This window comes from Amphiprion ocellaris, chromosome 11 (assembly GCF_022539595.1).
Source record: "Amphiprion ocellaris isolate individual 3 ecotype Okinawa chromosome 11, ASM2253959v1, whole genome shotgun sequence".
In the NCBI taxonomy this organism is placed as follows: Eukaryota; Metazoa; Chordata; class Actinopteri; family Pomacentridae; genus Amphiprion; species Amphiprion ocellaris.
This window is the reverse complement of record NC_072776.1, coordinates 5,171,287-5,195,340: the sequence shown is the minus strand read 5'-3', so window position 1 is coordinate 5,195,340 and position 24,054 is coordinate 5,171,287. Positions and strand designations below refer to the sequence as shown.

The 24,054-nt window shown below is 38.3% G+C and overlaps 1 protein-coding gene across 3 annotated transcripts; it reads left to right on the top strand.

Moving 5' to 3' along the window:
• The first annotated feature begins 1,213 nt into the window (after positions 1 to 1,213).
• wdfy2 (WD repeat and FYVE domain containing 2) lies at positions 1,214 to 24,054 on the top strand. Of its 3 annotated transcripts, none has more exons than XM_055015282.1 (12): positions 1,214 to 1,501; positions 3,811 to 3,878; positions 6,569 to 6,642; positions 7,482 to 7,536; positions 8,911 to 9,061; positions 10,493 to 10,605; positions 12,924 to 13,050; positions 13,743 to 13,908; positions 15,978 to 16,079; positions 19,619 to 19,749; positions 19,871 to 19,979; positions 21,262 to 24,054. In XM_055015282.1, exons 1-12 carry the CDS (start codon positions 1,365 to 1,367, stop codon positions 21,289 to 21,291), a joined length of 1,263 nt encoding a protein of 420 aa, XP_054871257.1. In that variant the 5' UTR covers positions 1,214 to 1,364; the 3' UTR covers positions 21,292 to 24,054. The 3 variants fall into 3 exon arrangements, with proteins under 3 accessions (XP_054871257.1, XP_054871256.1, XP_054871258.1); XM_055015281.1 differs by having other exon boundaries at positions 13,743 to 13,938; XM_055015283.1 differs by having other exon boundaries at positions 1,216 to 1,501; positions 13,743 to 13,848.

Sequence of the window (24,054 nt, the reverse complement as noted above, 5' to 3'; positions counted from 1 at the left end):
TGTCACTAGAATCTAAAAGACCTTAAACAGACAAAGCACCATGAGGGAGGACGATTTTCTTCATCTTGGCAATAGTTTTTATAGTTCTCCCTTTCAGCGGCTGTATAAAACATTTAAACAAATTTATTAAGTGTTAAAAATAAACTGCAGCAAGTTTAAAATTTAAATCCAGTTCACTCCTCATATGCTTAGTTCTGCTCAGCTGTCGAAAGTAAAAACTCGATGATGTCATCAGTCTGAAGAATGGTGGATTGTGGGAAATGAAGGCTTTACTTGTTTGTTGGCATTTGACGTGCAGGAGACCAAAAGTCAGTTTTTACTGATATCAGTGGAGCCCCCCCTTAAAATATAAAATATAAAATATCATGAACCCTACATGAAAGTACTTTTTGAAAAATAATTATTGCTTTTGGTTTATGTCATTCTAAAAACTACCTACGTGTTTTTGAACACCAAAAGTTGTACTAGTCTATTTTTTAATGTAATAATTAGTCAGTTTTTGTACTGATTCAATCAATCAGTCAGTTGATATTTAAATGCAGCTTGAAGTACTTTACTAGTGACTAAACACAGCGTGGTACAAATGAAAGAAAAAAAATGAAAGTCAATAAAACAATAAAACCGACAAGACAACAGAACGTTAACACTAGATGAGATAATGACAGATTAATGAAATATTAGAGAAGTAAAATCAAATAAGAAATATATATTTCAGAAAAACTTAAGTTGAGTTTCTAAAAACTTCAATCTTGTCAGCCAAAGAAAAAAACTGAAGAACTGTGCACTAACCCTAAATAATAAATAATAGTAATAATAATAATAATAATAATAATAATAATAATAATAATAGTAAAAAATTATAATAATAACAAAAGAGCTCAACCCCCCAAAAATATGTTCAAAAAGTAATAATTTTACAAATATTTCTACATTAAACAAACCGTAACTCAGAATAATAATTTTTCGGCATTAAAAATAATTATTAACAAAAACAAATAAATAACACTGCTTTAACATAATAAAACTGCTTTTTACCATCAGAAATGGACTTAGAGTCTCTGTGTGTGTGTGTGTGTGTGTGTGTGTGTGTGTGTGTGTGTGTGTGTGTGTGTGTGTGTGTGTGTGTGTGTGTGTGTGTGTGTGTGTGGGTGTGTGTGCGTGCGTGTGTCTGTGTGTATCTCTCTCTCTCTCTCTCTCTCTCTCTCTCTCTCTGTGCGTGTGGGTGTGCGCGGTCAGCTGACTACCCCCTCCACCACACCGAGCAGCTCCTCCAGAGCTAACAGCTAACAGCAGCCCGCCGAGGCTGAGCCGCCGGACCGGGAGGTTATGATTGTCAGACACGGAGCTCGGAGCACCGCGGCCTCATGGCGTCCGACATCCAGCCCCAGCCGCAGGCTCGGAAGCCCTGCCTGCTGAGCAAGATCGAGGCTTTCCAGGAGGTGGTGAGCACGGCGGTGATCATCCCCAAAGAGGACGGAGTGATCAGCGTGTCGGAGGACAGGTGAGCTCCGGAGATACACATGAAGCTAATTAAATAACGGCTAGCACACACATTATCAGCCTTCAGAGGACAGGTGAGATATGGAGCTGGTTTAAAATAACGGCTATCTGCTGTAGCTAACAGATAAACAGTCCTAAAGGTTCACTACCATCTTTACTACAGTCAGCTGACACACTGGCTGCTAGCTGTAAACCATAATTCATTTCTTTATGTTCATCACTAAGGTGAATACAACGTTGTTTAAAGGTGCAGCTGGTTCTGATCACCTGTGTAGAGGCTAACTAGCTAGCTGTAGCTACCAGGACTGAACCATTCATTAGAGGCAGCTGGTTACTGGTGTGTTTGATGGGATATTACGGACCAAGAGGAGCCTGGAAAACAGAATCTGTGAAGCCTGAGGTATTTAAAGTGCTGTAGTTATCAGGTGTGGGTGTATTTAGCGTACCGCAGGTGCGTGAGGTTCATCTGTACGTGCACAGACTGCTGTAACCATAGCTGTTCACCATCCTGCTGTCTTCATTTATGAGCACCAAAAATATTGTCCCCTTGTCTGAAAAAAAAATCCAAAAAATCTGCAAAAAAAATCCCCCAAATTTCTGAAAATTTTCAATAAAGTCCAATAATTTCTTAAAAGTTTCCCTTAAATGTTTTTTTTTAAAATCTTGTAAATATTTTCAAAAAATGAGTAAAAATTTTCCTAAAAAATCCTCAAAATATCTAAAGTGATTACATGTATATCAGTAAAACCTTTAATATTTTCTTAAGAACATTTACATAAAAATCAACACAAATCCAGTGAAATTTGCTGGATTTTGGTTGATTTTTTTGAATGAATGTTCTTAAGAAACATTTTTAACATTTCTTTTTTTCCACCAAAAAATGTTCAAAGATTTCCCAAAAATGTTGAAAATGTGGACATCAGAATTTTCACTGTGAAAATATTTTTTTCCCCCACATTTTCAGACTTTAAAACAGGTTAATTTTGACCCGCAGGATGACATGAGGGTTAATGCCATTACTTACAGCTGGATTTAATTATTTTCGGGATGTAACTGAGTAATATGATCCATTCACAGATCAGCATCAAAACCACTGACAGGTGGAGTTTGATCATCCTGGACAGGTAACAGTCTATCACAGGGCTACATATACAGACAAACAATCACATTCACACCTACAGACAATTTAGAATCACCAATTAACCTCAGCATGTTTTTGGACTGTGGGAGGAAGCTGGAGAACCTGGAGAAAACCTACACATGAACAGGGAGAACATGGAAGCTCCATGGAGAAAGATCCCAGGAAGGCCGGGACACAAACCGGGGATCTTCTTGCTGAGGTTCATTGGTGATTCTAAATTGTCCATAGGTGTGAATGTGAGTGTGATTGTTTGTCTCTATATGCAGCCCTGTGATAGACTGTTACCTGTCCAGGTGTCCCCTGCCTTCACCCTCAGTCAGCTGGGATAGACTCCAGCCCCCACTGATCCTAATGAGGATTAAACGGTATATAGATGATGATGGATGGAAATATTGAGCAGAATACAAGAACCATCACAGATGAAGCAGCGAGCACTGATCATCTGATATCAATCTGCTTGTGGGATGTACAGTTAGCTGATAAATAAGAGGTTTATCCCGTTTACACCACTACAGGGTTTATCTAGCACCACAGAATTAGAATTAGGAATAAAAGTAGCTTCGTATTTGTTGACTAGTTTCATCAGTTGAAGTCTAATTTAATCAAGTTTTTAAAACTTTCAGAAAGACCAGAAAAAAGGCCAATATTTCTGTCAAACCCAGACTCAGCAGCTGTCATGATTCCTGTCCTTGTTGTCATTCAGCACCAGGAAGCACTGTGAAGGAACAGTTGGCTCTTTAATTGACGTGTCAAATACAGGAGAAATGAGCAGAGTGGGTAAAAACCTGAGTTTATCAGACTGTTAGGGTTAGCTGAGGCAGTGTGCTGAGGAGAGACAAACCTCAGGAAGTTGAGGGATGTTCTGGAAGTGTAATCCGTAGGATCTCAGGTGTAGCAGCATATTCCACAGGGATGGTCATTACTGTATGCATGTTTCCCCTCTGGATGGCCTGCTGAACCTCCTTTACTTCCTCACCAGCAGAAATGACTTCAGTGCAGGTTAATCTGTAGAGCCCTGCTTAGATTCTGAGCCTTCACATACTTGCAGTGGCATTTAGCAGACTGGAGGTGACTTCCTGCAGCTCATTACAGCTCAGAGTGGAGAAGGTTCCACATCCAGATCTCCTCACATTCACTGAGAGCTAAAATGTGCTGCTTTCCCCCTGCAGGACGATCCGGGTCTGGCTGAAGAGAGACAGCGGTCAGTACTGGCCCAGCGTCTACCACACCATGCCATGTAAGTCTGTATGAATCAGAATCACAATCAGAGTATACAGGGTGTCCATAAAGTCTCTTTACAATTTTAAGAATTTGTTACAAAGGCAGCTGATAAGATATCTTAACCAGATTTGTTTTATTGCACTGGAAAAAATGCCCCTCTCAAAACAAGAAAAAAAAATATATTTCAAGGAACTTTTACCTTGAAATAAGTGAAAAAATCTGCTAATAGAACAAGTGAAAAATGGCTTGGTAAGATTTCTTGAAATACGATATGATATTTAGAATCTTGAGATCTCAAAATTAGCTGGGAAAACTTACTTTCAGCTATATTTTACCAGGATTGTCAAGCTTAGGTGTCTGAAAATAAGCCAGACATGCTAAAAAAAAAAAAAAAAAAAAAAAAAAGCGGTTTTGCAACCCTGAGTTACTGTGATCTCTAAGTGGGATTTGGATTGTTCAGAGTTACGTTAGAGATATCTGGAATACAAACTCTTAGTCATGGTGTAATTAGTCAAAATCCTGGGAAATTAAACTCATTCATAAAATGTTCAAACTGCTGCTGTAGTCTTAAAATGTTAAACTCCTTCCTACAACTAGAGATGTCTACCACAGTTTTAGTGCAAAATTCAAAAGTAAAACGATGCAAAGTTTTAGTGCAAAATTACAGTGAAGTAAATATCTATATCCTAATATAATATGTGTGTTTGAATAGTGTGGCCTGTTCAGTGGAACCAGATAAGTCATGACTATGTATGAGTGTCTCTGAACAGCCTGTCGTCCTGATCCTCCTCTGAGTGACCGTCTTCATGATGGATGAATCACAGCTTCCTCAGAATGACCTCCTGTAGGATCGATCTCTCTGCACTCTCCTCAGCGCTGCACATTGGTGGCGGTTTGTCCTCGTTTCCCTCCAGTTGTGCAACTGAAGGAAATCCTATGCAACGATCAGCAACATGTGGCTGACAATAGAGACTGCATGTTCAGGGTTTAGTCAGACTGAAAGTGTCCCCAAACTGCACAGTCATCACTGCTTCTCTGAGGTGGAATCAAATCAAAGTTTATTTCTATAGCCCTTTACAACAGCCCAAAGGGTGACCAAAGGGCTTCACAGTAAAAAACAAGAAAATAACTGAAAAAACTACACGGTAACTTAAAGCAGGACAAACAATCACTGCAAGAACTGAGTGAAAATGGCTTAAAAATGTAAAGTTTAGATCTAGTTCCTCAGTTCCAGATGCTCACACATACCAGACATCTACACCTGTTTGAGTTACTGCACAACTTTTCTGTGTTTGTTGTGTAAACTTCTAAATGAGGTCAAACTGTACAGACTTTGGTCACCGATCTACTGTGTGTCCGTGTGTGTGTCCCCGTGTGTGTGTCCGTGTGTGTGTCTCCGTGTGTGTGTGTCCGTGTGTGTGTCCGTGTGTGTGTCTCCGTGTGTGTGTCCGTGTGTGTGTCTCCGTGTGTGTGTGTCCGTGTGTGTGTCCGTGTGTGTGTCTCCGTGTGTGTGTCCGTGTCCAACACATTCAGGAAGTTGCAGCAGCTCAGTATTTTCCAAAATAGTTGACTGGTCACTATAACTGACCAAATTATCTGCGGTAAATCAGTTATTTTTCTCTCTGTTAACCATCCCAAGAGGTTTTAACAGACAGGATGTTGTTTCTTAAGAGCTACATTCAAAGGGATTTGCTGATTCTAATAAGTAAACTGCTGCTTGATTACAACAGGATTCATTTTAACCTCCTTTCATTTATTAAATACTAAAAGTACAGTAGTTAATTTGCTTTTTGATAACATGTTAAAATATACGAGATGATAAAAAGAAAATAGCGAAAATGCTAAATAAAAGGCCAAACAAAAAAATTTGATTCCTTCTGATTGAGAGGCTGAAATAAAGACAGACTGCTTTGTGTTCAGAGCTGTTATTGTTGAGCTCTGAATGCTGAAACAGTCTTAACAACTCTTGCGGCTGTTTCAGAGGGATGTTGACTCACTTCAGTGATAGATTTGGAACGCAGTGCAGATGGTTGTTATGAATGAAAATGATTTCTGTGCATAACTACAAAGTAGTTTAACAGCTGGAGGACATAATTTAACAGCACCGACGGGTGATGCTCATTCAGTGATCCGGACTAAATCAGAGCTCATGAAGCACATTATTATCAGCTGATTTCTGTGTTTGTGTCGACTGATTGGTAACAAGAAAACTGCAGAAACACCAGAGTTATGAGGGAGCTGATTTTCTATCAGAGCACTTAAACGTGGATTATCTTAGCTGCAGTTCTTAAATATCTAAATTTGAGCTTTTATTCTATATAATGAAAATGGGGTGAATATGAAGAGGTTAAAAAAGCAGTATTTGATTTATTATCTGTTGGTATCTTCCTCAGAACTCTAACCAGTATTAATATAGTTTTTTTTTTCTGAATTTTTTTTTTGTCCTTTTGCCAAAAAATGACCCAGAAACTCTGGAGGTTTGAGGTTTATCAGCTGGTGTTGAAGTGAACTTCAATCAAATGAGGAAAACTGTAAGATGCAACTGAAAGCGTCGTTAATATTAAACTTTTAATCCAAACTAATATCAAGAATGAATTATTTGTTGTCGGTAAACCCTTATTGTGTCAAGGTTGGACCAGAATACCAGTCAGAAACATTTAGAGTCAGCGTGTTGACTAAAATCCTTCTATTTCTTTGTGTTTCCAGCGTCGTGTTCCTGTATGTCTTTTAACCCAGAGACCAGGAGGCTTTCTGTGGGGATGGACACTGGAACTATCTGTGTAAGTCCAACCATCCAACCTGCTTTCCTCTGGCCTCTGGTTTCCTCCTCAGCTTTTCTTCAGTAGTAATTATCTGAAGTGTGCAGGTCATCCCACTTGGTTGTATGTTTATGCAACACCAAGATGCTATGAAATCTCCTGTGGATCCCTAAAACCTCTGATGACCCGGAGAACTTCCTGCTGATGTGAAGACCTGGCCCAAACATCCCTTAATGCTTTGGTCTCTGACAGACTATCAGAGTACAACAAAGTTACTGAAGGTTCTCTGGAATTCTGGGAGTTTTTCTTCAGATATACGCAGCACTTTCATGCTTCCCAGAGGATGAATCCTTTTAACTCTAAACTCTTCATCAACCTTCCTGTAGTTCCTCTGTCATGTCAACATGTTATAGAATAGATTCATTTACTAGATAAAGGCCTTTCCTTTCAGTCTCTAAAAACCAGAATAAGGACTGAGTTGTAGAGAACATTTCAGCCTCTAGTGGCTGCTAGTGAGCTTTTAGACCAGTGGTTTGTTTTTTTTGACATAATGACAAACATCTCCTACACTGAACCACTGAGACTTATATTTATTGACCGATGAACACGCAGTTGCATTTTTAGCAAGTCGTACTGATCTTTCTGAGACAGCAGGGAAATGTCTCATTCTGGTGATGAACATAAAGCTGTAAAATGAGTAAAGCAAGAATCCAAACCTCCTTTGCCCTGGTTCTGTTTAAAACACTGAACTCTTCCAGTGTTACTACAAACTGATACTTAAATACAACAACATAATTTATTCTGCTATTTATACATCTGCTTATCAACGTGTACTCTTCTCTCCACTTCCTGTCTTCCAGGAGTTCGTCCTGGCAGAAGACTACAACAAGATGACTCCAGCTCGAACCTACCAGGGTGAGATATGAAGAGTGTGGGTCGATTAATATCAATATAATACTAGTCAAATATAACAAACCTCTTCTTTAATCCTATAATACCTAAAAATTACTTCATGGAAGAAGACCGGAAGTGAGGCCATCTACTGTGAGATGAGTCTTATTTTGAAGGAGCAACAGGAAACGTTTATTAGATGTTGGGGATTATTGAAATGAAGGACAGACTTCTGACACATTCCTCTATTCTAAAATATAACACAAAGCCTTTTTGCTTCCTGTTATGTTCATCAGAGTTCAGTTAGTTTTTCATTCACACATCAGGAGGTCACAGGAAACAGGAAGTTCATGTTCAAGAGATTTCAGTTTCCTCAGAAATGGTCATGATGAATAAAATCTTCCAAAAGTTTTACTGATATATATGTAATCACTTTAGATATTTTTTAGGATTTTTTTGAAGATTTTTACTAATTTTTAAAAAATATTTGCAAGAATTTTCTTGCCAAATTTGGGGGATTTTTTTTAAAATAAAACTTTTAAGGAAAACTTTTTAGGAATTATTGGAATTTTCTTCCTGAAGGTTTTGCAAATTTTCATAAATTTGGGGATTTTTTTTGCTGATTTTTTGGAGATTTTTTTCAAACAAGGAAACAATATTTTTTGGTATCTATAAATGAGGCCAACAGGAGGGTTAAAGAAGGTGGAGCTGCAGAACCATCAGATTAAATGCTGGCACCGCCTTTCAGCTTTTGAAATATGCTGTTAAACTGTTCTCTCCATTTTATTTCTCAAATATACAGTAGTGGAAAACAATTTTCAGACGCCCCATACATTTGCATGTATGTAACATTAAGAATCACTCTGAGGTCTTCAGTGTAATTTCTTTTAGTCCAATCACAGCCATAATACCAAACAAATCCCAGAACAAAAACATTACAAACTTAAAACTAATTGGTTCCATAAAAATAAGACTTTTTGTGTATTGGATCATTTTGGTGGAATTTAGTTTTCTTAGTTTTTCTTGTTAACACTAAACAAAATAAATATAGAGTCTATGTGTTTGTATCTGTCTAATGCAGCCACACCTTTAGAAACACAAAAAAAAAATTTACACAAATATTTCATGATAATATTTGAGATTGTGTAAAATTTTAAGGGTGTCTGAAACCTTTTTTCCACCTCTGTATACTGCTGATACGCTCTTCTGAAAATGATTCCAGCCTCTAGATTCATGTCAGTAGACCTCCTGCACTGGGATTGAAATGTTAAAATGGATCTGATGAGTTATTTTCTACCTGCAGCCCACCAGAGCCGGGTGACCGTGGTGCTGTTGGTGTTAAATGGATGTGATGTTGTGTGTTTTAAATGGTTCTGGTTCTGTTGTGTATCTGTGCAGCCCACCAGAGCCGGGTGACCGTGGTGCTGTTTGTGTTGGAGATGGAGTGGCTGCTGAGCACCAGCCAGGACAAGAACTTCACCTGGCACTGTTCAGAGAGCGGCCAGCAGCTGGGGACGTACCGCACCTCGGCCTGGGTCTCAGGACTACAGTATCCTTCAGAACCTCCCTCTGGTCCCTCTCTGGTCCTACTGGGCCTTCTGCTCCCTTCAGAACCTCCCCTAATGATCCGTCTGTGGTCCTACTGGTCCTACTGGGCCCTTTGCTGGGTGAACTGGACAGCTGAGTGGGGTGGACGTAGTGACGCTCCATCTTTGGTGCTTTTGAACCATCTCTGTCTTTTATTTTGATAACACGGTCTATTTTCAGGCCACGGCAGCAGAAAACAGACTGACATTAGCTTCTACTGCGTTTGTGCTAATGGGAAGGCTAACAATAGGCATCAGTCATGCTGTTGTCAAGGAGACGGAGTGAGGAGGGTTCTGTAAAGGCCAGATGAAAGGCTGTGAGTGCTCAGAGCGACTCTGATCCATACCAATGAGCCTGCTGGCCTGCTAGCCTGACATGCTAACCTTAGCATGGCAGGAGAACTGGTGGGAGACGGAACTCTTTAGATACGATGATTGGACACTGGGATCAGCAGGTGAAAGAGGAATAATGTGTGAATGTTAAAAGATTGTTAGACATCTTTAGTACATTAAAAATGATTTCTTTAGTAACTTTTGTTCAAACAGCAATCATACAGTCAGAGAAAAAACTTACAGCCCTCTTATGAAACTCTAATTGTTAAACAGGTATTTCCTGAGTGCTTCTTAACCCTCCTGTTGTCCTCATTTAAGGCCACCAAAAAATATTGTTTCCTTGTCTGAAAAAAATCCAAAAATTCTGCAAAAAAATTTGCAAAACCTTCGGGAAGAAAATTCCAATAATTCCTTAAAAGTTTCCCTTAAAAGTTTTATTTTAAAAAAATCCCCCAAATTTGGGAAGAAAATTCTTGTAAATATTTTCCAAAAATGAGTAAAAATCTTCCACAAAAATCCTAAAAATATCTGTAGTGATTATTTTTATTTTTATATTTATATATATATATATATATATATATATATATATATATATATATATATATATATATATATATATATAATCAGTAAAACTTCTAATATTTTCTTTAAGGACATTCACATAAAAATCAACCAAAATCCAGCGAAATTCGCTGGATTTTGGTTGATTTTTATGTGAATCTTCTGAAGAAAGATTTTTAACATTTCTTTTTTTCCAACAAAAAATGTTCAAAGATTTCCCAAAAATGTTGAAAATGTGGACATCAGAAGTGACTGATCCAGGTCAAGAGAAGAAACCTCCAAGAGTCCTTCACCGACAGTTATTCTTCTGCATCGACTTCCACTCACGTCTTCATTTAATAGTTTAGACTCTGTTGAATCCAGTTAGTTCTGGAGTTTTCTGAGCGGTAAAGTCTGTCTCTGGGGCGTTGCATTGAAGTTCAGTGAGATTTGTGGTTCAGTGACAGTTCAGAATGAGTGCATCAGTAGTTTGTTGTTCTTTAACTTGAATCCTAACCCAGGTTCGATGTGGAGACCAGACACGCCTTCGTAGGCGACCAGTCTGGACAGGTGACCATCCTGAAGCTGGAGCAGGACAGCTGCAGTCTGGTCACCACCTTCAAAGGACACACAGGTAAATCGCACGCTCTAAACATGCTAGTTCATAGATTTAATATGTCTGTTTTCAGCTTCCCTGTCGCTATAAATTGGACATCTTTGGTTTGCACAAAACAAAACATTTCCAGATTCCACAGTGTGCTCAGGAGGACTGTACTGAGCATTTATCCTTATTTTCTACCATTTTAGAGCCTAAAAACAAGATGCTGGCAATAAATAAAATGGTCAGCACATTAATCAGAATGAAAATAATTGTAAAATAATTAAGCTCTGAGTTCCTGTAGCCTCTTTCTGTCTTAAAACTTCACATATTTATTCAGATATTGTCTGGAACAAGTAGAAATAATCGGTAACAGAAATTGCCTTCCAGCTACGCTTTGGATAATTTTTTCTTTCCTTCTTTCATTCTCTCTGATCAATATTAGTTCTTGAGGATCAAACAGCATCTTCTGCTTGGAGCCTCATGGGTTCTTCTGCTACTGAATGCAGAACACAGACTGATATTTTTAAAGTTTTTTTTAGTAATTACAGCGTTATCTTACCAAACAGTGTTAAATGTGGATTTAAAAATCATCAGACTGTACAGATAGGACCTGCTAATAAAGTAATTGCTGCTTTTTTGCAGTTGAGCTTTTTCTGGGAAGGAAATTAAACAATTTTTGTGTATTTAGAGGAGTTTCACATTAACCAGGCTTCATCAGGAGCTTCATTAAATTCATAATATTGACGCTGATTTAACTCCTCTGCCCACAGGCTGGTTGCAGATTTACTGAGACAGCTGGAAAAATAATTGAAGAACTATGAGTCCATTCTAGAAATATGGTTAATGGCTGTCCTTGTTGAATCTGCTTCATTAAAGGAGGAAATTAAAATGTTTTTTTACAGTTTGGTGACAACGAGGCGTCTGGATTAGTCCTAAACAGACCTGGAGTCAGTGAACAGAGATGACATGCAGCAGATGTTATTTATGAGTCAACGAGTCCAGCAGATTGTCTCTTCATCACAGAGTCATTGACAGAAGAAACTGTTAATTTTTTTAAACTAAATCCAACCAGTCTAGTGAGAACCAGAGGGAGTGAAGCCTCGGGCACCAACCCGCATCCTGAATGAATCCGTCTGGAAGCACGACCAGCAGATCTTCTATCATTTCTGAGTTAGATGTTCTAAATCACAGGACTCAGTCTGCTGATCTGTGTTCTGTTAGTGGTCAGATGATTATTTTCAACAGTAATCCATTACTGTAGACAGTAATCTGCTGCACTGTTCATTCCTTTACCACTGCATTGCACTGTTCAGATTATAACATTAAACTTTGCATCCCATCTTCCTAATAAGGTGGACAGACTCCAGATCTTTCTTTTATGCTCTTTAATAAAATCCACCAGGATGCCTCCTATATTATTAGTACTATTGTACCTTTTACTGCTTCTCTAATTCTCTGTTTTATTGTAAATACCTACAGTTTTGAAACCTTTATCCCAGGAGCTTCAGTAGAAATCAGCTGGACTTCTCTTCTAGGTTCTTCACCTCTCGTCCAGGAGGCTTCTTCAGTTCTTCAGAGGTGGAACGTCTTCAAGAACCTAAAAGAGAAGTCCGTCTGATTTCTGCTGAAGCTCCTCAGATTAACGTCATCTGAGAGACAGGAGAATCTACACAGTTTAGCAGCTTATAACTCCTCTAAGGAGGCGGAGTTATGAGACGATCTGTCTGTCTGTCTGTCTGTCTGTCTGTCTGTCTGTCTGTCTGCCTGCCTGTCTGTCTGTCTGTCTGTCTGTCTGTCTGTCTGTCTGTCTGCCTGCCTGCAACATTACTCTAAAACAGACTAACAGATTTGGATGAGATTTTCAGGGAAGATCAGATATGACACAAGGAGCAAGTGATTAGATTTTGGCAGTGATTCGGCTTATAGTCTGGATCCAGGGATTTGTTAAAGATTTCTGCCGTTGGAAATGATACGACTGAGCAGCCTTGGCGGAGTACTGCGCTCTCTGAGGGCTTTTCTAGTTTCTACTTCTTTGACTTGCACGATTTGCACATTAATTTGCACATCGTTTCCTTATCTATCCTTATCAACACATATGGATACCTTGAAATGAAGGTCTGTCTGTGTGTGTATCACTGACTAACATGGTTTCTAAATACACCAATAATAATGCGCTACATTACTGCATTACATATAAACATAATGTGATTATTTGTTGTTTGACATTCTCTGTGAGTGCAACTTGATGTGTTTGGTTCATTTATTTGTGTGTTCTCCAGGTAATGTGAAGGATTTATCTATCTAGATGTGTTTCGTTGACTTATTTGTGCATGCGTCGTGTCTTTCTCCAGGTAACGTGACGGCGCTGTGCTGGGACCCGGTCCAGAGGGTTCTGTTCTCCGGCAGCTCAGACCACTCCATCATCATGTGGGACATCGGAGGACGTAAAGGCACCGCTATCGAACTGCAAGGACACAAGTAAGAATCCCAGTGTTCCTCTGACTCTAGCATTAATTCAGCCGAATGAACGACGATGATTTAATTAGAGGATGTGTTTAGTGTGGATGGACTATAATTACTGAGCTCTTTATACCATTTAGACTGCACTAGTTTAGTGCTTGAAGGTCATTTCTAAATCAAACTGCCTCTGAGGGAATATTTCAGCCTTTATCTACCAAACTGTAGCCTCTAACAGCTTGTTCTGTAAATGTGATGGTGTCGTGTTTAAATCAGCCCCAGAGTATTTTCTAACGTGGACCTGGTGACATTTCTGTAACACTAAAGAACAAATTAAATGTTGTCAAATGAACATAAAGTCAGCAGCAGCGACGGTGTTCTGCTTTCTAAAGAGGACTGCAGTGAAGCTGTAATTCAGTCTCAACATGTTTTTAATTGACAATAAAACACTGTGAAGGAGCCATTTAACCCTCGTGTTGTCAAAATTGACCCGTTTTAAAGTTTGAAAATGTGGGGAAAAAAATATTTTCACAGTGAAACTTCTGATGTCCACATTTACAACATTTTTGGGAAATCTTTGAACATTTTTTGGTGGAAAAAAAGAAATGTTAAAAATGTTTCTTTAAGAACATTCACACAAAAAACAACCAGAATCCAGCAAATTTCCAGCTCTTTTAGTCTAATCATAAATGCTCGTGTGTTTTTATCCACAGTGATAAGGTCCAGGGTCTGTGTTACGCCTCTCACACCCGGCAGCTCATCTCCTGCAGCGCAGACGGAGGCATCGTCATCTGGAACATGGATGTAACACGCCAAGAGGTGAGAGACATGGATGGAACACGCCAAGAGGTGAGAGACATGGATGGAACACGCCAAGAGGTGAGAGACATGGATGGAACACGCCAAGAGGTGAGAGAGGACGGAGATAAACTGCTGATTTTTGCTCTAGATGTCTCAAAGGTCGCCTGATTATCCAAGTTTTCTTTGATTTTCCGTCTTACAAACACCCAGCGCAGCTCCAGCTTCTCCGTCTGCTCGTCTCCACTCACTCAGTTAGGAAGGAATCGCTTCTTTATTTCATTCTGTTCCACCTCTGTCTCCATTATTTGGCCCAAATTCTCCTCAGTTATATTTTCTGAATCATTACTTCTGTTGAGGCTGAGCTGAGCTTTAAAACAGCGTCAGGAGGTTATTGTTGTTCCCCAAACCATCCGTCAGTGCTGCTATATCAAACATTTTATTCTACTTCTGTTCTAATTCTAATTCATTTTACTGTTCAGCAGCTAATGCCAACAGGATGCTAACTAAAATCCTGAAAGAAACCTAAAGATGTAACACTGCTTCAGTTTTTTTATTAATTCTTCATATGCTTTAGATTCACAGTTAAGAATATAATTTAATATTTACAGTATATTTTAAAAATAAGCTAAATCTGTCCTTGTCACCAAAACATTGACTTAGATGAAAAGAAACTTTCTTAAACTACACACAAGTGACAGTTAGATGTTTAAAATGAAAGTTAATCCGAAGTATTTTGTTTTTTGTAAGAGATGACTCTGAGGTAAATCCGGCTTCAGGACTGGAATGAGGGGAAGCAGCTTCTTTTCTCTGTCCAGAGTTTACAGCGATGGCTAACACTCCTCTACATGACGGGTTCTAACTCATGATGTTTAGACGAACTGTTCCAGGGCGTGACCTCATCTAGGACTGGAATTTGGCTTTTTACACGTCTGTTTGTACAGAAACGAAACCTGAGGAACCGCTTTGGTCAGCTCACAGGGTGACTTTCTGTTTGTTCTAACATGTCTGGACGAGTTTCTCTGTGAGCTGGTGTGCTGGAGCTGCAGTACAGGGGAGGGATGATAGATCTGCACATTCTAGAGCAGGGGAGTCAAACACTTGTAAAGTGTAAAAATTACAGACATCAACTGCAGTTTGTATATTTGTAAAACTATAAATTTAAAATAATTTCTAGACCATGACAAGTTGTTTTGATCATAAAGTAAAATACTAGATTGTTCATTGGTTTTTTTGTCTTTTTGTGTCTGATTTTGTCGTTTTGTGTCTTATTTTTGTAATATTTTGTGCTGTTTTTGTTGTTTTGTTTGTTACGTTTTTTTGTCTTTTTTGTCATTTATCTCATGTTTTTGTCATTTTGTTTCTCGTTTTTGACGTTATATCTATTTGACAATAGATCTGCACATTCTAGAGGAATGATTGGTAGAGATAGACAATAGATCTGCACATCCTAGAGGAATGATTGGTAGAGATAGACAATAGATCTGCACATCCTAGAGGAATGATAGATCTGAACATTCTAGAGGAAGGATAGGTGGAGACAGATGATAGATCTGCACATTCTAGAGGAAGGATAGGTGGAGATAGAGGATAGATCTGCACATTCTAGAGAAGGAATGGGTGATGATAGATCTGCACATTCTAGAGAAGAAATGGGTGGAGATAGATGATGGATCTGCACATTCTAGAGGAAGTATAGGTGTAGAATGTGCAAATCTATCATCTATCTCCACCTATCCTTCCTCTAGAATGTGCAGATCTATACCATAGATCTGCACATTCTAGAGGAAGCAGCAGTGAAAGGTTAGATCTGTGCCAGCTTAAGGCAGGAGAGGAAAATGATCTAAAACTGTGACTTCTCGACACACACAGATCTTCAGACATGAGTTCTAAGGATTCATTCAGAAACTGGAGACAGAAATGAGGTTCATATGGATATTTTCATTTCCTCTGTTTCTTGAAACGGGTTTTTCTTTTCAACAAAAGCTCAAAGCTCCGTAACACTTTGACTTCTGTGTTCTACGGTGTGTAAAAATCACCTCTGTTACAGCTGACGTTGTGGGTTTAAAATGTAGTTTTAAATGTTTCCCCGTTGTTCGTCATTTTAACACGGAGCTTAGAGAATAAAACGTGTGATTCTGTGTGCTCAGACCCCAGAATGGCTGGACAGTGACTCCTGTCAGAAGTGTGAGCAGCCTTTCTTCTGGAACTTCAAGCAGATGTGGGACAGTAAGAAGATCGGCCTCCGACAGGTACCAGACTCACCTGATGCTCTTTCATTACACCTTTCTGTATGGAGAGTCCTGTTACTAAACATCCCAGTTTAGACGTCAGCAGAGATCTGCAGCTCCACCAGACCTCCTTCCAAACATCTTCCCACTAAAACACTCAGAACTCTTCACTTCTGCCACACAAACATTCAGCGGTTTTATTGTTTTATTCTCAGAAACAGAAAACAATGAATAAAGCAAAACACAAAATGAGAAAAATAAGACACCAAATGCAAGCATGACAAAAAGGAAACAAAACGACAAAAACAAGAAACAAATGACAGAAGTCAGGCAAAAAAGACAAAAAACAACAAAAACAAAACAAAATATTACAAAAATGAGACACAAAGGGACAAAAGAACAATGAGCAACATAGTATTTCACTTTGTGATCAAAACAACTTGTCTAGAAATTATTTTAAATTTATAGTTTTACAGATTTACAATCTGCATTTAATATCTTCTCTGTAATTTTTACTCTACAAAATCGTCCACGGGAACCTGTTGGACCCTCTGGAGGGCCGATTTTGGCCTGCGGGCCGCATGTTTGACACCCCTGATGTAAAGTTTCCTTGTAGATGTCAGGATATAAAAATGAAACAAACATCAAACATAATAACAGGAAAGTCCATCAAAGATTCAACTCTTGTTGGCTCATTTTCACAAACAGTTGGTTCTATTTTAAATATTTCTATTACATTTATTTAGACTTCTCTAAATCCACCTTTCAGCCCAGGTCCCTTCTGTCCTCCAGCAGCTTGGTTTAGAAGTTACTGATGAATATTATATATACTGATGACCCAGGGTCCCTTCCAGCCAATCAGAATGCTGCTGAATCAGTAATAATGTGGATGAACTTTTCCTGTTTAGACGTGGAATTAGTTCATATCAGTGGGTCCAGAGTGCAGCCAATCAGCTGTTTATTTACCTGCAAACAGAAAAGCGTTGAATCAGTCTGACAGCAGCCAATCAGAGAAGCTGAAGGTGGAGGTGTGTTTGTTGGATCTGATCAGCAGATGGACAACAGATGAGACATCAGCTGATGACGTCCAGATGTAAACAGAGTGTAGTAAACGTGCACTAAAAGTACTTCAGAAACTACTAAACTAAGTAAGACTTCATCTGTTTGCTGTCAGTTGGTGTGAAGTTTATTTCACAGTAATAAATGGAGATGTAAAAAGTATTTTTGTAGATTAATTCTGTAATTGTTGCTGTTTTAAAATGGTAAATTTACTGTATTTGGTAAATAGAACACCGTGACTTGTTTAGCATTCGAAGCACTAAATTCAGGGCTTTGATTGGACATAGAGCTGAATACCCAGAACATGTCTGTAGGATTCATCATTTCAACGCTTTTCATTTATCATTTCTGTACGTTAGAGGCTGTACAGGACATTCTGGTAGCACAGCTTTGTGTTTAGAGAGATGTGTTCTTATATTTGCCACTCCTCAACGGCATAAAGTCGACTTTCTGTCCTGCGTGGCTCGCTTTTTTCTATAATTTATTAGATTTATTTCAGATGTGCCACCGTATCATAAAGTAGAAAATACAACACACTAAACAACCAACCAAACCAAATCCAGAAGCTAAAATAATAAATTAAACTTATCGTCTCCTGCTCGCTACTTGTCTGTACATCTCAGATCTTACTGTTTCCTCTTATTTTTATTTAGTTATATTTATATGTTTTTTAAACAGTCTTTAAATATTTTTGCAGTTGTTTTGAGATCATCATCCAGACTGTTTAACCCACGAACTGCTAAACATTGACTCTCTGTGGTGTAAAGGACTTTAAAATCCAAATTCTTCCTAATTCATGCTTGTGAACATCTGCTGTATGTTACCAAACAACTTGTTAGTTTGCTGATTAAATCCCACATTATCTTCAATCCTTCCGGCTTTTCTTTCTGTAATGTTTTTCTGGATATAGTATTAAATGTGTTCCACCACACTTCTGCACAGTAGGTCTAGTCTGCTAAAACCAGTGATTCCGCAGTAGAGATGATTGATTATTGATTATCGGCCTGATTGATTACTGGGGCTGATATGTGGCATTTTTCAGATTATCGGTCTCTGTGATTTTGTTGACTGATTATTGATGAATACTTGAGGTGTGATACAGCCTCCTCTGTCTGTCTGTATCACTCTGTGGTCTCACATATGTCTCTGAACCAGGAACTGAAACACAAACCAGGAAATATATTATTGTTACATGTGTAAATACCAGATTAAGTGTTGTTAGTACTTACCTAATGAACAGTAAATTCAAATTTGAATTCAAAACAGAAATTGAAATGTAAAGTTGAAATATAACCCACCAAAAAATTTGATAAGGTCAAAAAATTTTAATGCTCAAAGATTGTTTACGTTGCTATACACATTGCAGCTGCCACTCCTGGGGTAAAATCTGAAAATTAGTGAAATCTGCTGGTTTCACCCATGATGGATCCTCATCCTTTACTGAAAAGCCTTTGAAACATCCTTAACTCAGCCAGAACATAAAGGCTTAAAGTAACAAGAACAACAAATGAGAAGTGATCAAAAATTAATCATGCCGTAATCAATACTTGTAAGCAACCAAACATTGCAATACATGACATTACTGTGCAGATATGCAATATAGAATACATTCTATCAGAAATATACAGGTTCCAAATATCACTTCTCCACCTTTCCTGATCACCAATAATCAGCATCGGCCCTGAAAAACCTCGTATCAGTCAGAACCTGCTGCTGTTTATTCAGCATCACTCAGAACAATCCATAAAATCAACAGGATATCTTCCACCTCTGACTGTTCAGTACCTGTTCCACCTTTGGGCAGTAAAAGCTCCGACTCAGTGGAACATCTGATGACATGAAGAACAGTTTCTATAAAAACCAACTAAAAACCCTGCTGAAGGACTCAGAACTGAAAACACTGATGTCTGTTTAACCCTCATGTTGTCCTGCAGGTCAAAATTGACCTGTTTTAAAGTTTGAAAATGTGGGAAAAAAATATATTTTCACAGTGAAACTTCTGATGTCCACATTTTCAACATTTTTGGGAAATCTTTGAACATTTTTTGGTGGAAAAAAAGAAATGTTAAAAATGTTTCTTAAGAACATTCACATAAAAATCAACCAAAATCCAGCGAATTCGCTGGACTTTGGTTGATTTTTATGTGAATGTTCTTAAAGAAAATATTACAGGTTTTACTGATATGTATGTAATCACTGTAGATATTTTTGGAAGATTTTTACTCATTTTTTGAAAATATTTACAAGAATTTTCTAGCCAAATTCAGGGCATTTTTTCAATATAAAACTTTAAAGGGAAACTTTTAAGGAATTATTGAGGTTTTCTTCCTGAAGGTTTTGCAAATTTTCAGAAATTTGGGGATTTTTTTTGCTGAATTTTGGATTTTTTTTCAGACAAGGAAACAATATTTTTTGGTGCCTGTAAATGAAGACAGCAGGAGGGTTAAAAGAAGTCGTTGCTGATGATAGCTGATGTGTTGGAATCTCTGTGTATCTCTCAGCACCACTGCAGGAAGTGCGGCCAGGCGGTTTGTGGTAAATGCTCGTCCAAACGCTCCACCATCCCCCTCATGGGCTTCGAGTTCGAGGTGCGAGTGTGTGACAGCTGCTACGAGTCCATCAGCGACGAGGAGTGAGTAAAAACCAGCCTTTGTCCTCTACTCAGCCTCTGTCCTCTACTCAGCCTCTGTCCTCTACTCAGCCTCTGTCCTCTGGGCTTTTCTCAGTCACCGGTTTCCCTTCATGTCTTCCAGCCGAGCGCCCACGGCCACCTTCCACGACAGCAAGCACAGCATCGTCCACATGCACTACGAGCCCACCGCCGGCAACCTGCTGACCTCTGGCACCGACAAGGTTATCAAGGTCTGGATGGAAACAGGAAGTCTCACATGAGGCCTGAAAGCACAAACACTGATATGTAGCCAGAGAGTTCACACCTGAGGCAGGGGGAGGTTTGATTTCAGTTGGTTTTCTAGATTTTTACATCAGTAAAAGCTGAATTTAGCTGCTAATAACGTGTGCTGTATTTATATCCTGTTATGTGTAAATCTCAAGTCAGATACACTGAAAAAACACACAGTTTTCTGACATTACAGATGTTAAAATCACAGGAAAAAAAACTATTAATTTCTATATTAATCTGAAAAAAAATCTGTAAATAATTCCCAGAAAAGTCAGACTTTTCATAAACTGTAATTTTTTTAAACTAAATATTTTATTTCTACCGATATTTGAGTAAGAATAATAATAAATTTTATTTGGAATGCAGTAAAATGTCAAAGTGCTACATTAAAGATATAAAAGGATAAAAACAAAACAATCAGGTAAAGCAAAAATAAAAATTTCAGGGACACATTTAATTAATTAATTGGCGCCATTTGAAAGAAAAAATATGTTCATTAAGGTTTGATTTTTTTAATAATTACATTTTTTTACAGTATAGAGATCAACTGTATTCAAATCAGCTATAAAATCTAATTAACTTGCAGACAGTTCGCCCTATTTAAATTATTTATTTTAACGATGGCGAGTAATATTTTATATTTGATATTTAGCAGTGAATAGTTTATCATATGATGGAAAATATTTTATGAACTCTTGTTTTACAGATTACAGACAAAAAAATCAACCAAAATCCAGTGAATTTCGCTAGATTTTGGTTGATTTTTATGTGACTGTTCTTAAAGAAAATATTAGAAATTTTACTGATATATATGTAATCACTTTAGATATTTTTAGGATTTTTTTCTCTTTACAGGAGTTTTCTTGCCACATGTTTGTTTTTTTAATAAAACTTTTAAGGGAAACTTTTAAGGATTTATTGGAATTTTCTTCCTGAAGATTTGCAAATTTTTAGATATTTGGGGGATTTTTTGGCTGAATTTTTTATTTTTTTCAGAGAAGGAAGCAATATTTTTTGGTGCCTGTAAATGAAGACAACAGGAGGGTTAAGCCTGGAAATCCAGCTCAGTGAATCCAGTTTCTGAAGTCCATTTGCAGCTTTAAGCAACGATCAGACAGACTTTTACACCTGTTGAATAATTTCTGAGTTCTGTCTGACAGTTTGGCTTCTTCTCTTGTATCTGAACTGATCTGTTCTGGTTTGTCTCTGAACCAGCTGATTGTGTGTCCTGTTGATCTGCAGCTCTGGGACATGACTCCTGTGGTGTCCTGAGGTCAAAGCAGCCGGCAGTCAGCAGGAGAATCTGTTCAAACTGCAGCAGAGGAAGAGTGAAGGATCAGCGACAGCATCGATGTCATCTGGATAATATTTAACAGTTATTCTACACCAGGCTGTTGCACGTTCAGTGAGCAGTGCAGGCCGGTGAAGAATGAGGCCTGGGTTGGAACGAGGTACCAGAGTCGGTGTTTGCTGATGCTTGGTGGATCTCTGTGGATCTCTGTGTGTCTTTACTGTGGAAGCAGGGAAGGAGTTTGACTCTGAAAGTAATTCACACACCTCATTTGCTTAATTTTCATGCATTCCTTACCAATTTTATATTGAAAACCCATAAAACAGTCACTAAAACTTTTCTGCACTGAGTAACGTCAAATCTGAGCTTTTTAGACGTGAAGCAGCTCATTAACCTGGACCTGAAATCAGATGTTTGTGCTCAGCAGACTTCAGATTCTCCATATGAAGGAGATGTTTGATCACTGACAGATTGGATTCACATCATCAGCAGGAGTAAAAAGTAAAAACTGACACTTGAGCCATCTGCAAATGGTTTTAGCTGCTTTTCACATCCTGTGTGTTGCTGTCTTTGTGTTATATCACATTTAAATTAAAACTCTACCACATGTTTGCTAAAATCCCAGTCTGACCTCCAGCTGATCTGTAACTGAAATACACTTCAGCTTGTGACTGCAAAACAATGAATTTTGAAGATTCTGTAATAGTGTTTCTTGATATGTGTATTTTAACACATAGAAAACATAAAACATGAAACATTTTTAGCCATGTGACCCTCAGACAGAGCCAAAGTTTTGCCTGATAAAACATGAATATTTCCATTTAAAACAGTCAGCGTCACACTCAGCCTCATTTTCTTTTGCTTTCTTTTCCGTATTTATCCCACAAATATATTTTATTTTATTTTCTGCATTTATTTTTTAAGCTTTTGCATTTTGTGCTTTATTTTTGTCCTTTTTTACATTTTTATTTGACTCTTTTCCAGGTAAATGCTTATTTTTTTCCCCTCTTTGGGCAGATTTAAGGCAGTTAAGTCTCTCCTTTACTAGCTGTTGACACAGGGTGGCAGAGAGCGGCTCATTAAAGCTCGAACCACTTTAATATTCTACAGGATTTAAATGTAAAACCTGTAAAACTAACACACCCAACAGCCACAGTTGGGGAAAAAAAGGACAAGTGGAGTTGTCTCTTGCAGGTGGCTCTTGTGTCAACACTAGAAAATGTTTCCATCTGGCCTGCAGGTGGCGCTCATGATCGCTAATCCAGGTTCAGGTGCTTCACATCATGCTCTGAAGAAATCAGCTGCTTTCTAAGAATCGTCCAGTCTGACCGTCTGAGAACTTTAACCAGGTGACTCTGAGGAAGCTGCTCATGAAGCTCCCTGGATGTCACCTCATTTAGTGTCTTCACTCTAGTTCCACCTCCATCAAGCACCAGAGGGAAGAACTGGCCTTCTGAGACGAGGCAGGGAACTAAATTTAGACAAGAGGGTTGTGGAAGGAAAAAAAAAACCAGAGTGTAGTTCATTTAATTTGAAGGTCAGGTGTGGCTGCTCTTCTGGAAGCTGCAGATGTTGATGCACAGAAAACTGAGGATCATTCAGACCTACTTAGTTTGGTCCTGTAGGTGTTAAAGTTTTCACAGATACAGAAATATGTCAGGCTGGAATCTGGAGAAATCAATGCAGAGGACATCTAAAAACTGCAGCTTTGGTTTGACGTTTGACTCAGTGCAGCATAAAGCTCTGGAACAAGCAAATGAACAACATTTATTTAACAGTGTTCTAATTATTTCTCCATTTAAGCACGAAATGAAACATTTAAGATGACGGTTTTGCAAACTCTTGTCATATTTTTGTTTAACTTCGCCTGTCATGTCCTGTAATCAGTAACCAATCAGACGGCTTCTGATCTTTAATGTATGTTTTATCATTTTATTTATTATTATTCTGTACGTGTGGTTGAAATGTTTTTGACATGTAAAAGCACATATCATGAAGCTAATCAGTGGCAGCACAGACTGAAACTAATGATTTGATTTGTTCTCCTTGTTATTTACTGTACGCTGACGTCGATGCACTGGAATCAAGAAGCAGAAATAGCTCATAAATTGCTGCTGTGAAGAGAATTTCAGACTTTTTATGATCACGTTTGTGCTTTAATGATCGGATGAATACGTTTAATGCTCAAACAGTTCAAACCCCACAGAGGATTATCCAAAGATGGTTGATTTTTTGATTGAAAATAAGATTGCACTGCGGATTTTCACCAACAACAGAGAAATAAAAACTTGTAGGCTGTTTTCTAAAAGGTTTGTCTGTACTTTCAGTTACCATGAAGGTTCAGCACCTGTTAAATGATTGTGAGTCTGGAGGTACTAAGATCCTGAAGGTCCATACTGAGGTTTTTACTACAAATCATTTTGTTTTTCATGACTAGTTTCAACTGCATGAGAAGCCAATTTATTGTCACTCTGTGCTGAAATGATGTAAGACGGCTGCCTGGAATAAAAAAAAATCCCAAAGAACTGAAACACAGCAGCGTAAGATCATATCCATGTGATTTAAATGAGCTAAATGTAAAAACCCACAGGAGATAGAAAGATGTCAGATGAACAGCACTAAATCCATCTGTGGCCAGTAGTCTGTTTTCTGTTGCAGGGATTGTTGTGTTTCAGTGTCAGTTCATGTAACTGCGTGTATAAATGACCGATTAAAAGAGGAGATGTTCTCCAGTCAGAATCGTG

What these genes read in the sequence shown, in the direction of transcription:
- wdfy2 (XM_055015281.1), top strand. Translation starts at nt 1,365, where the DNA reads ATGGCGTCCGACATCCAGCCCCAGCCGCAGGCTCGGAAGCCCTGCCTG. An exon ending in CACCTTCAAAGGACACACAG is followed by an intron (nt 10,606 to 12,923) that starts GTAAATCGCACG and finishes GTCTTTCTCCAG; the next exon opens with GTAACGTGACGGCGCTGTGC. An exon ending in GAGTCCATCAGCGACGAGGA is followed by an intron (nt 19,750 to 19,870) that starts GTGAGTAAAAAC and finishes CATGTCTTCCAG; the next exon opens with CCGAGCGCCCACGGCCACCT.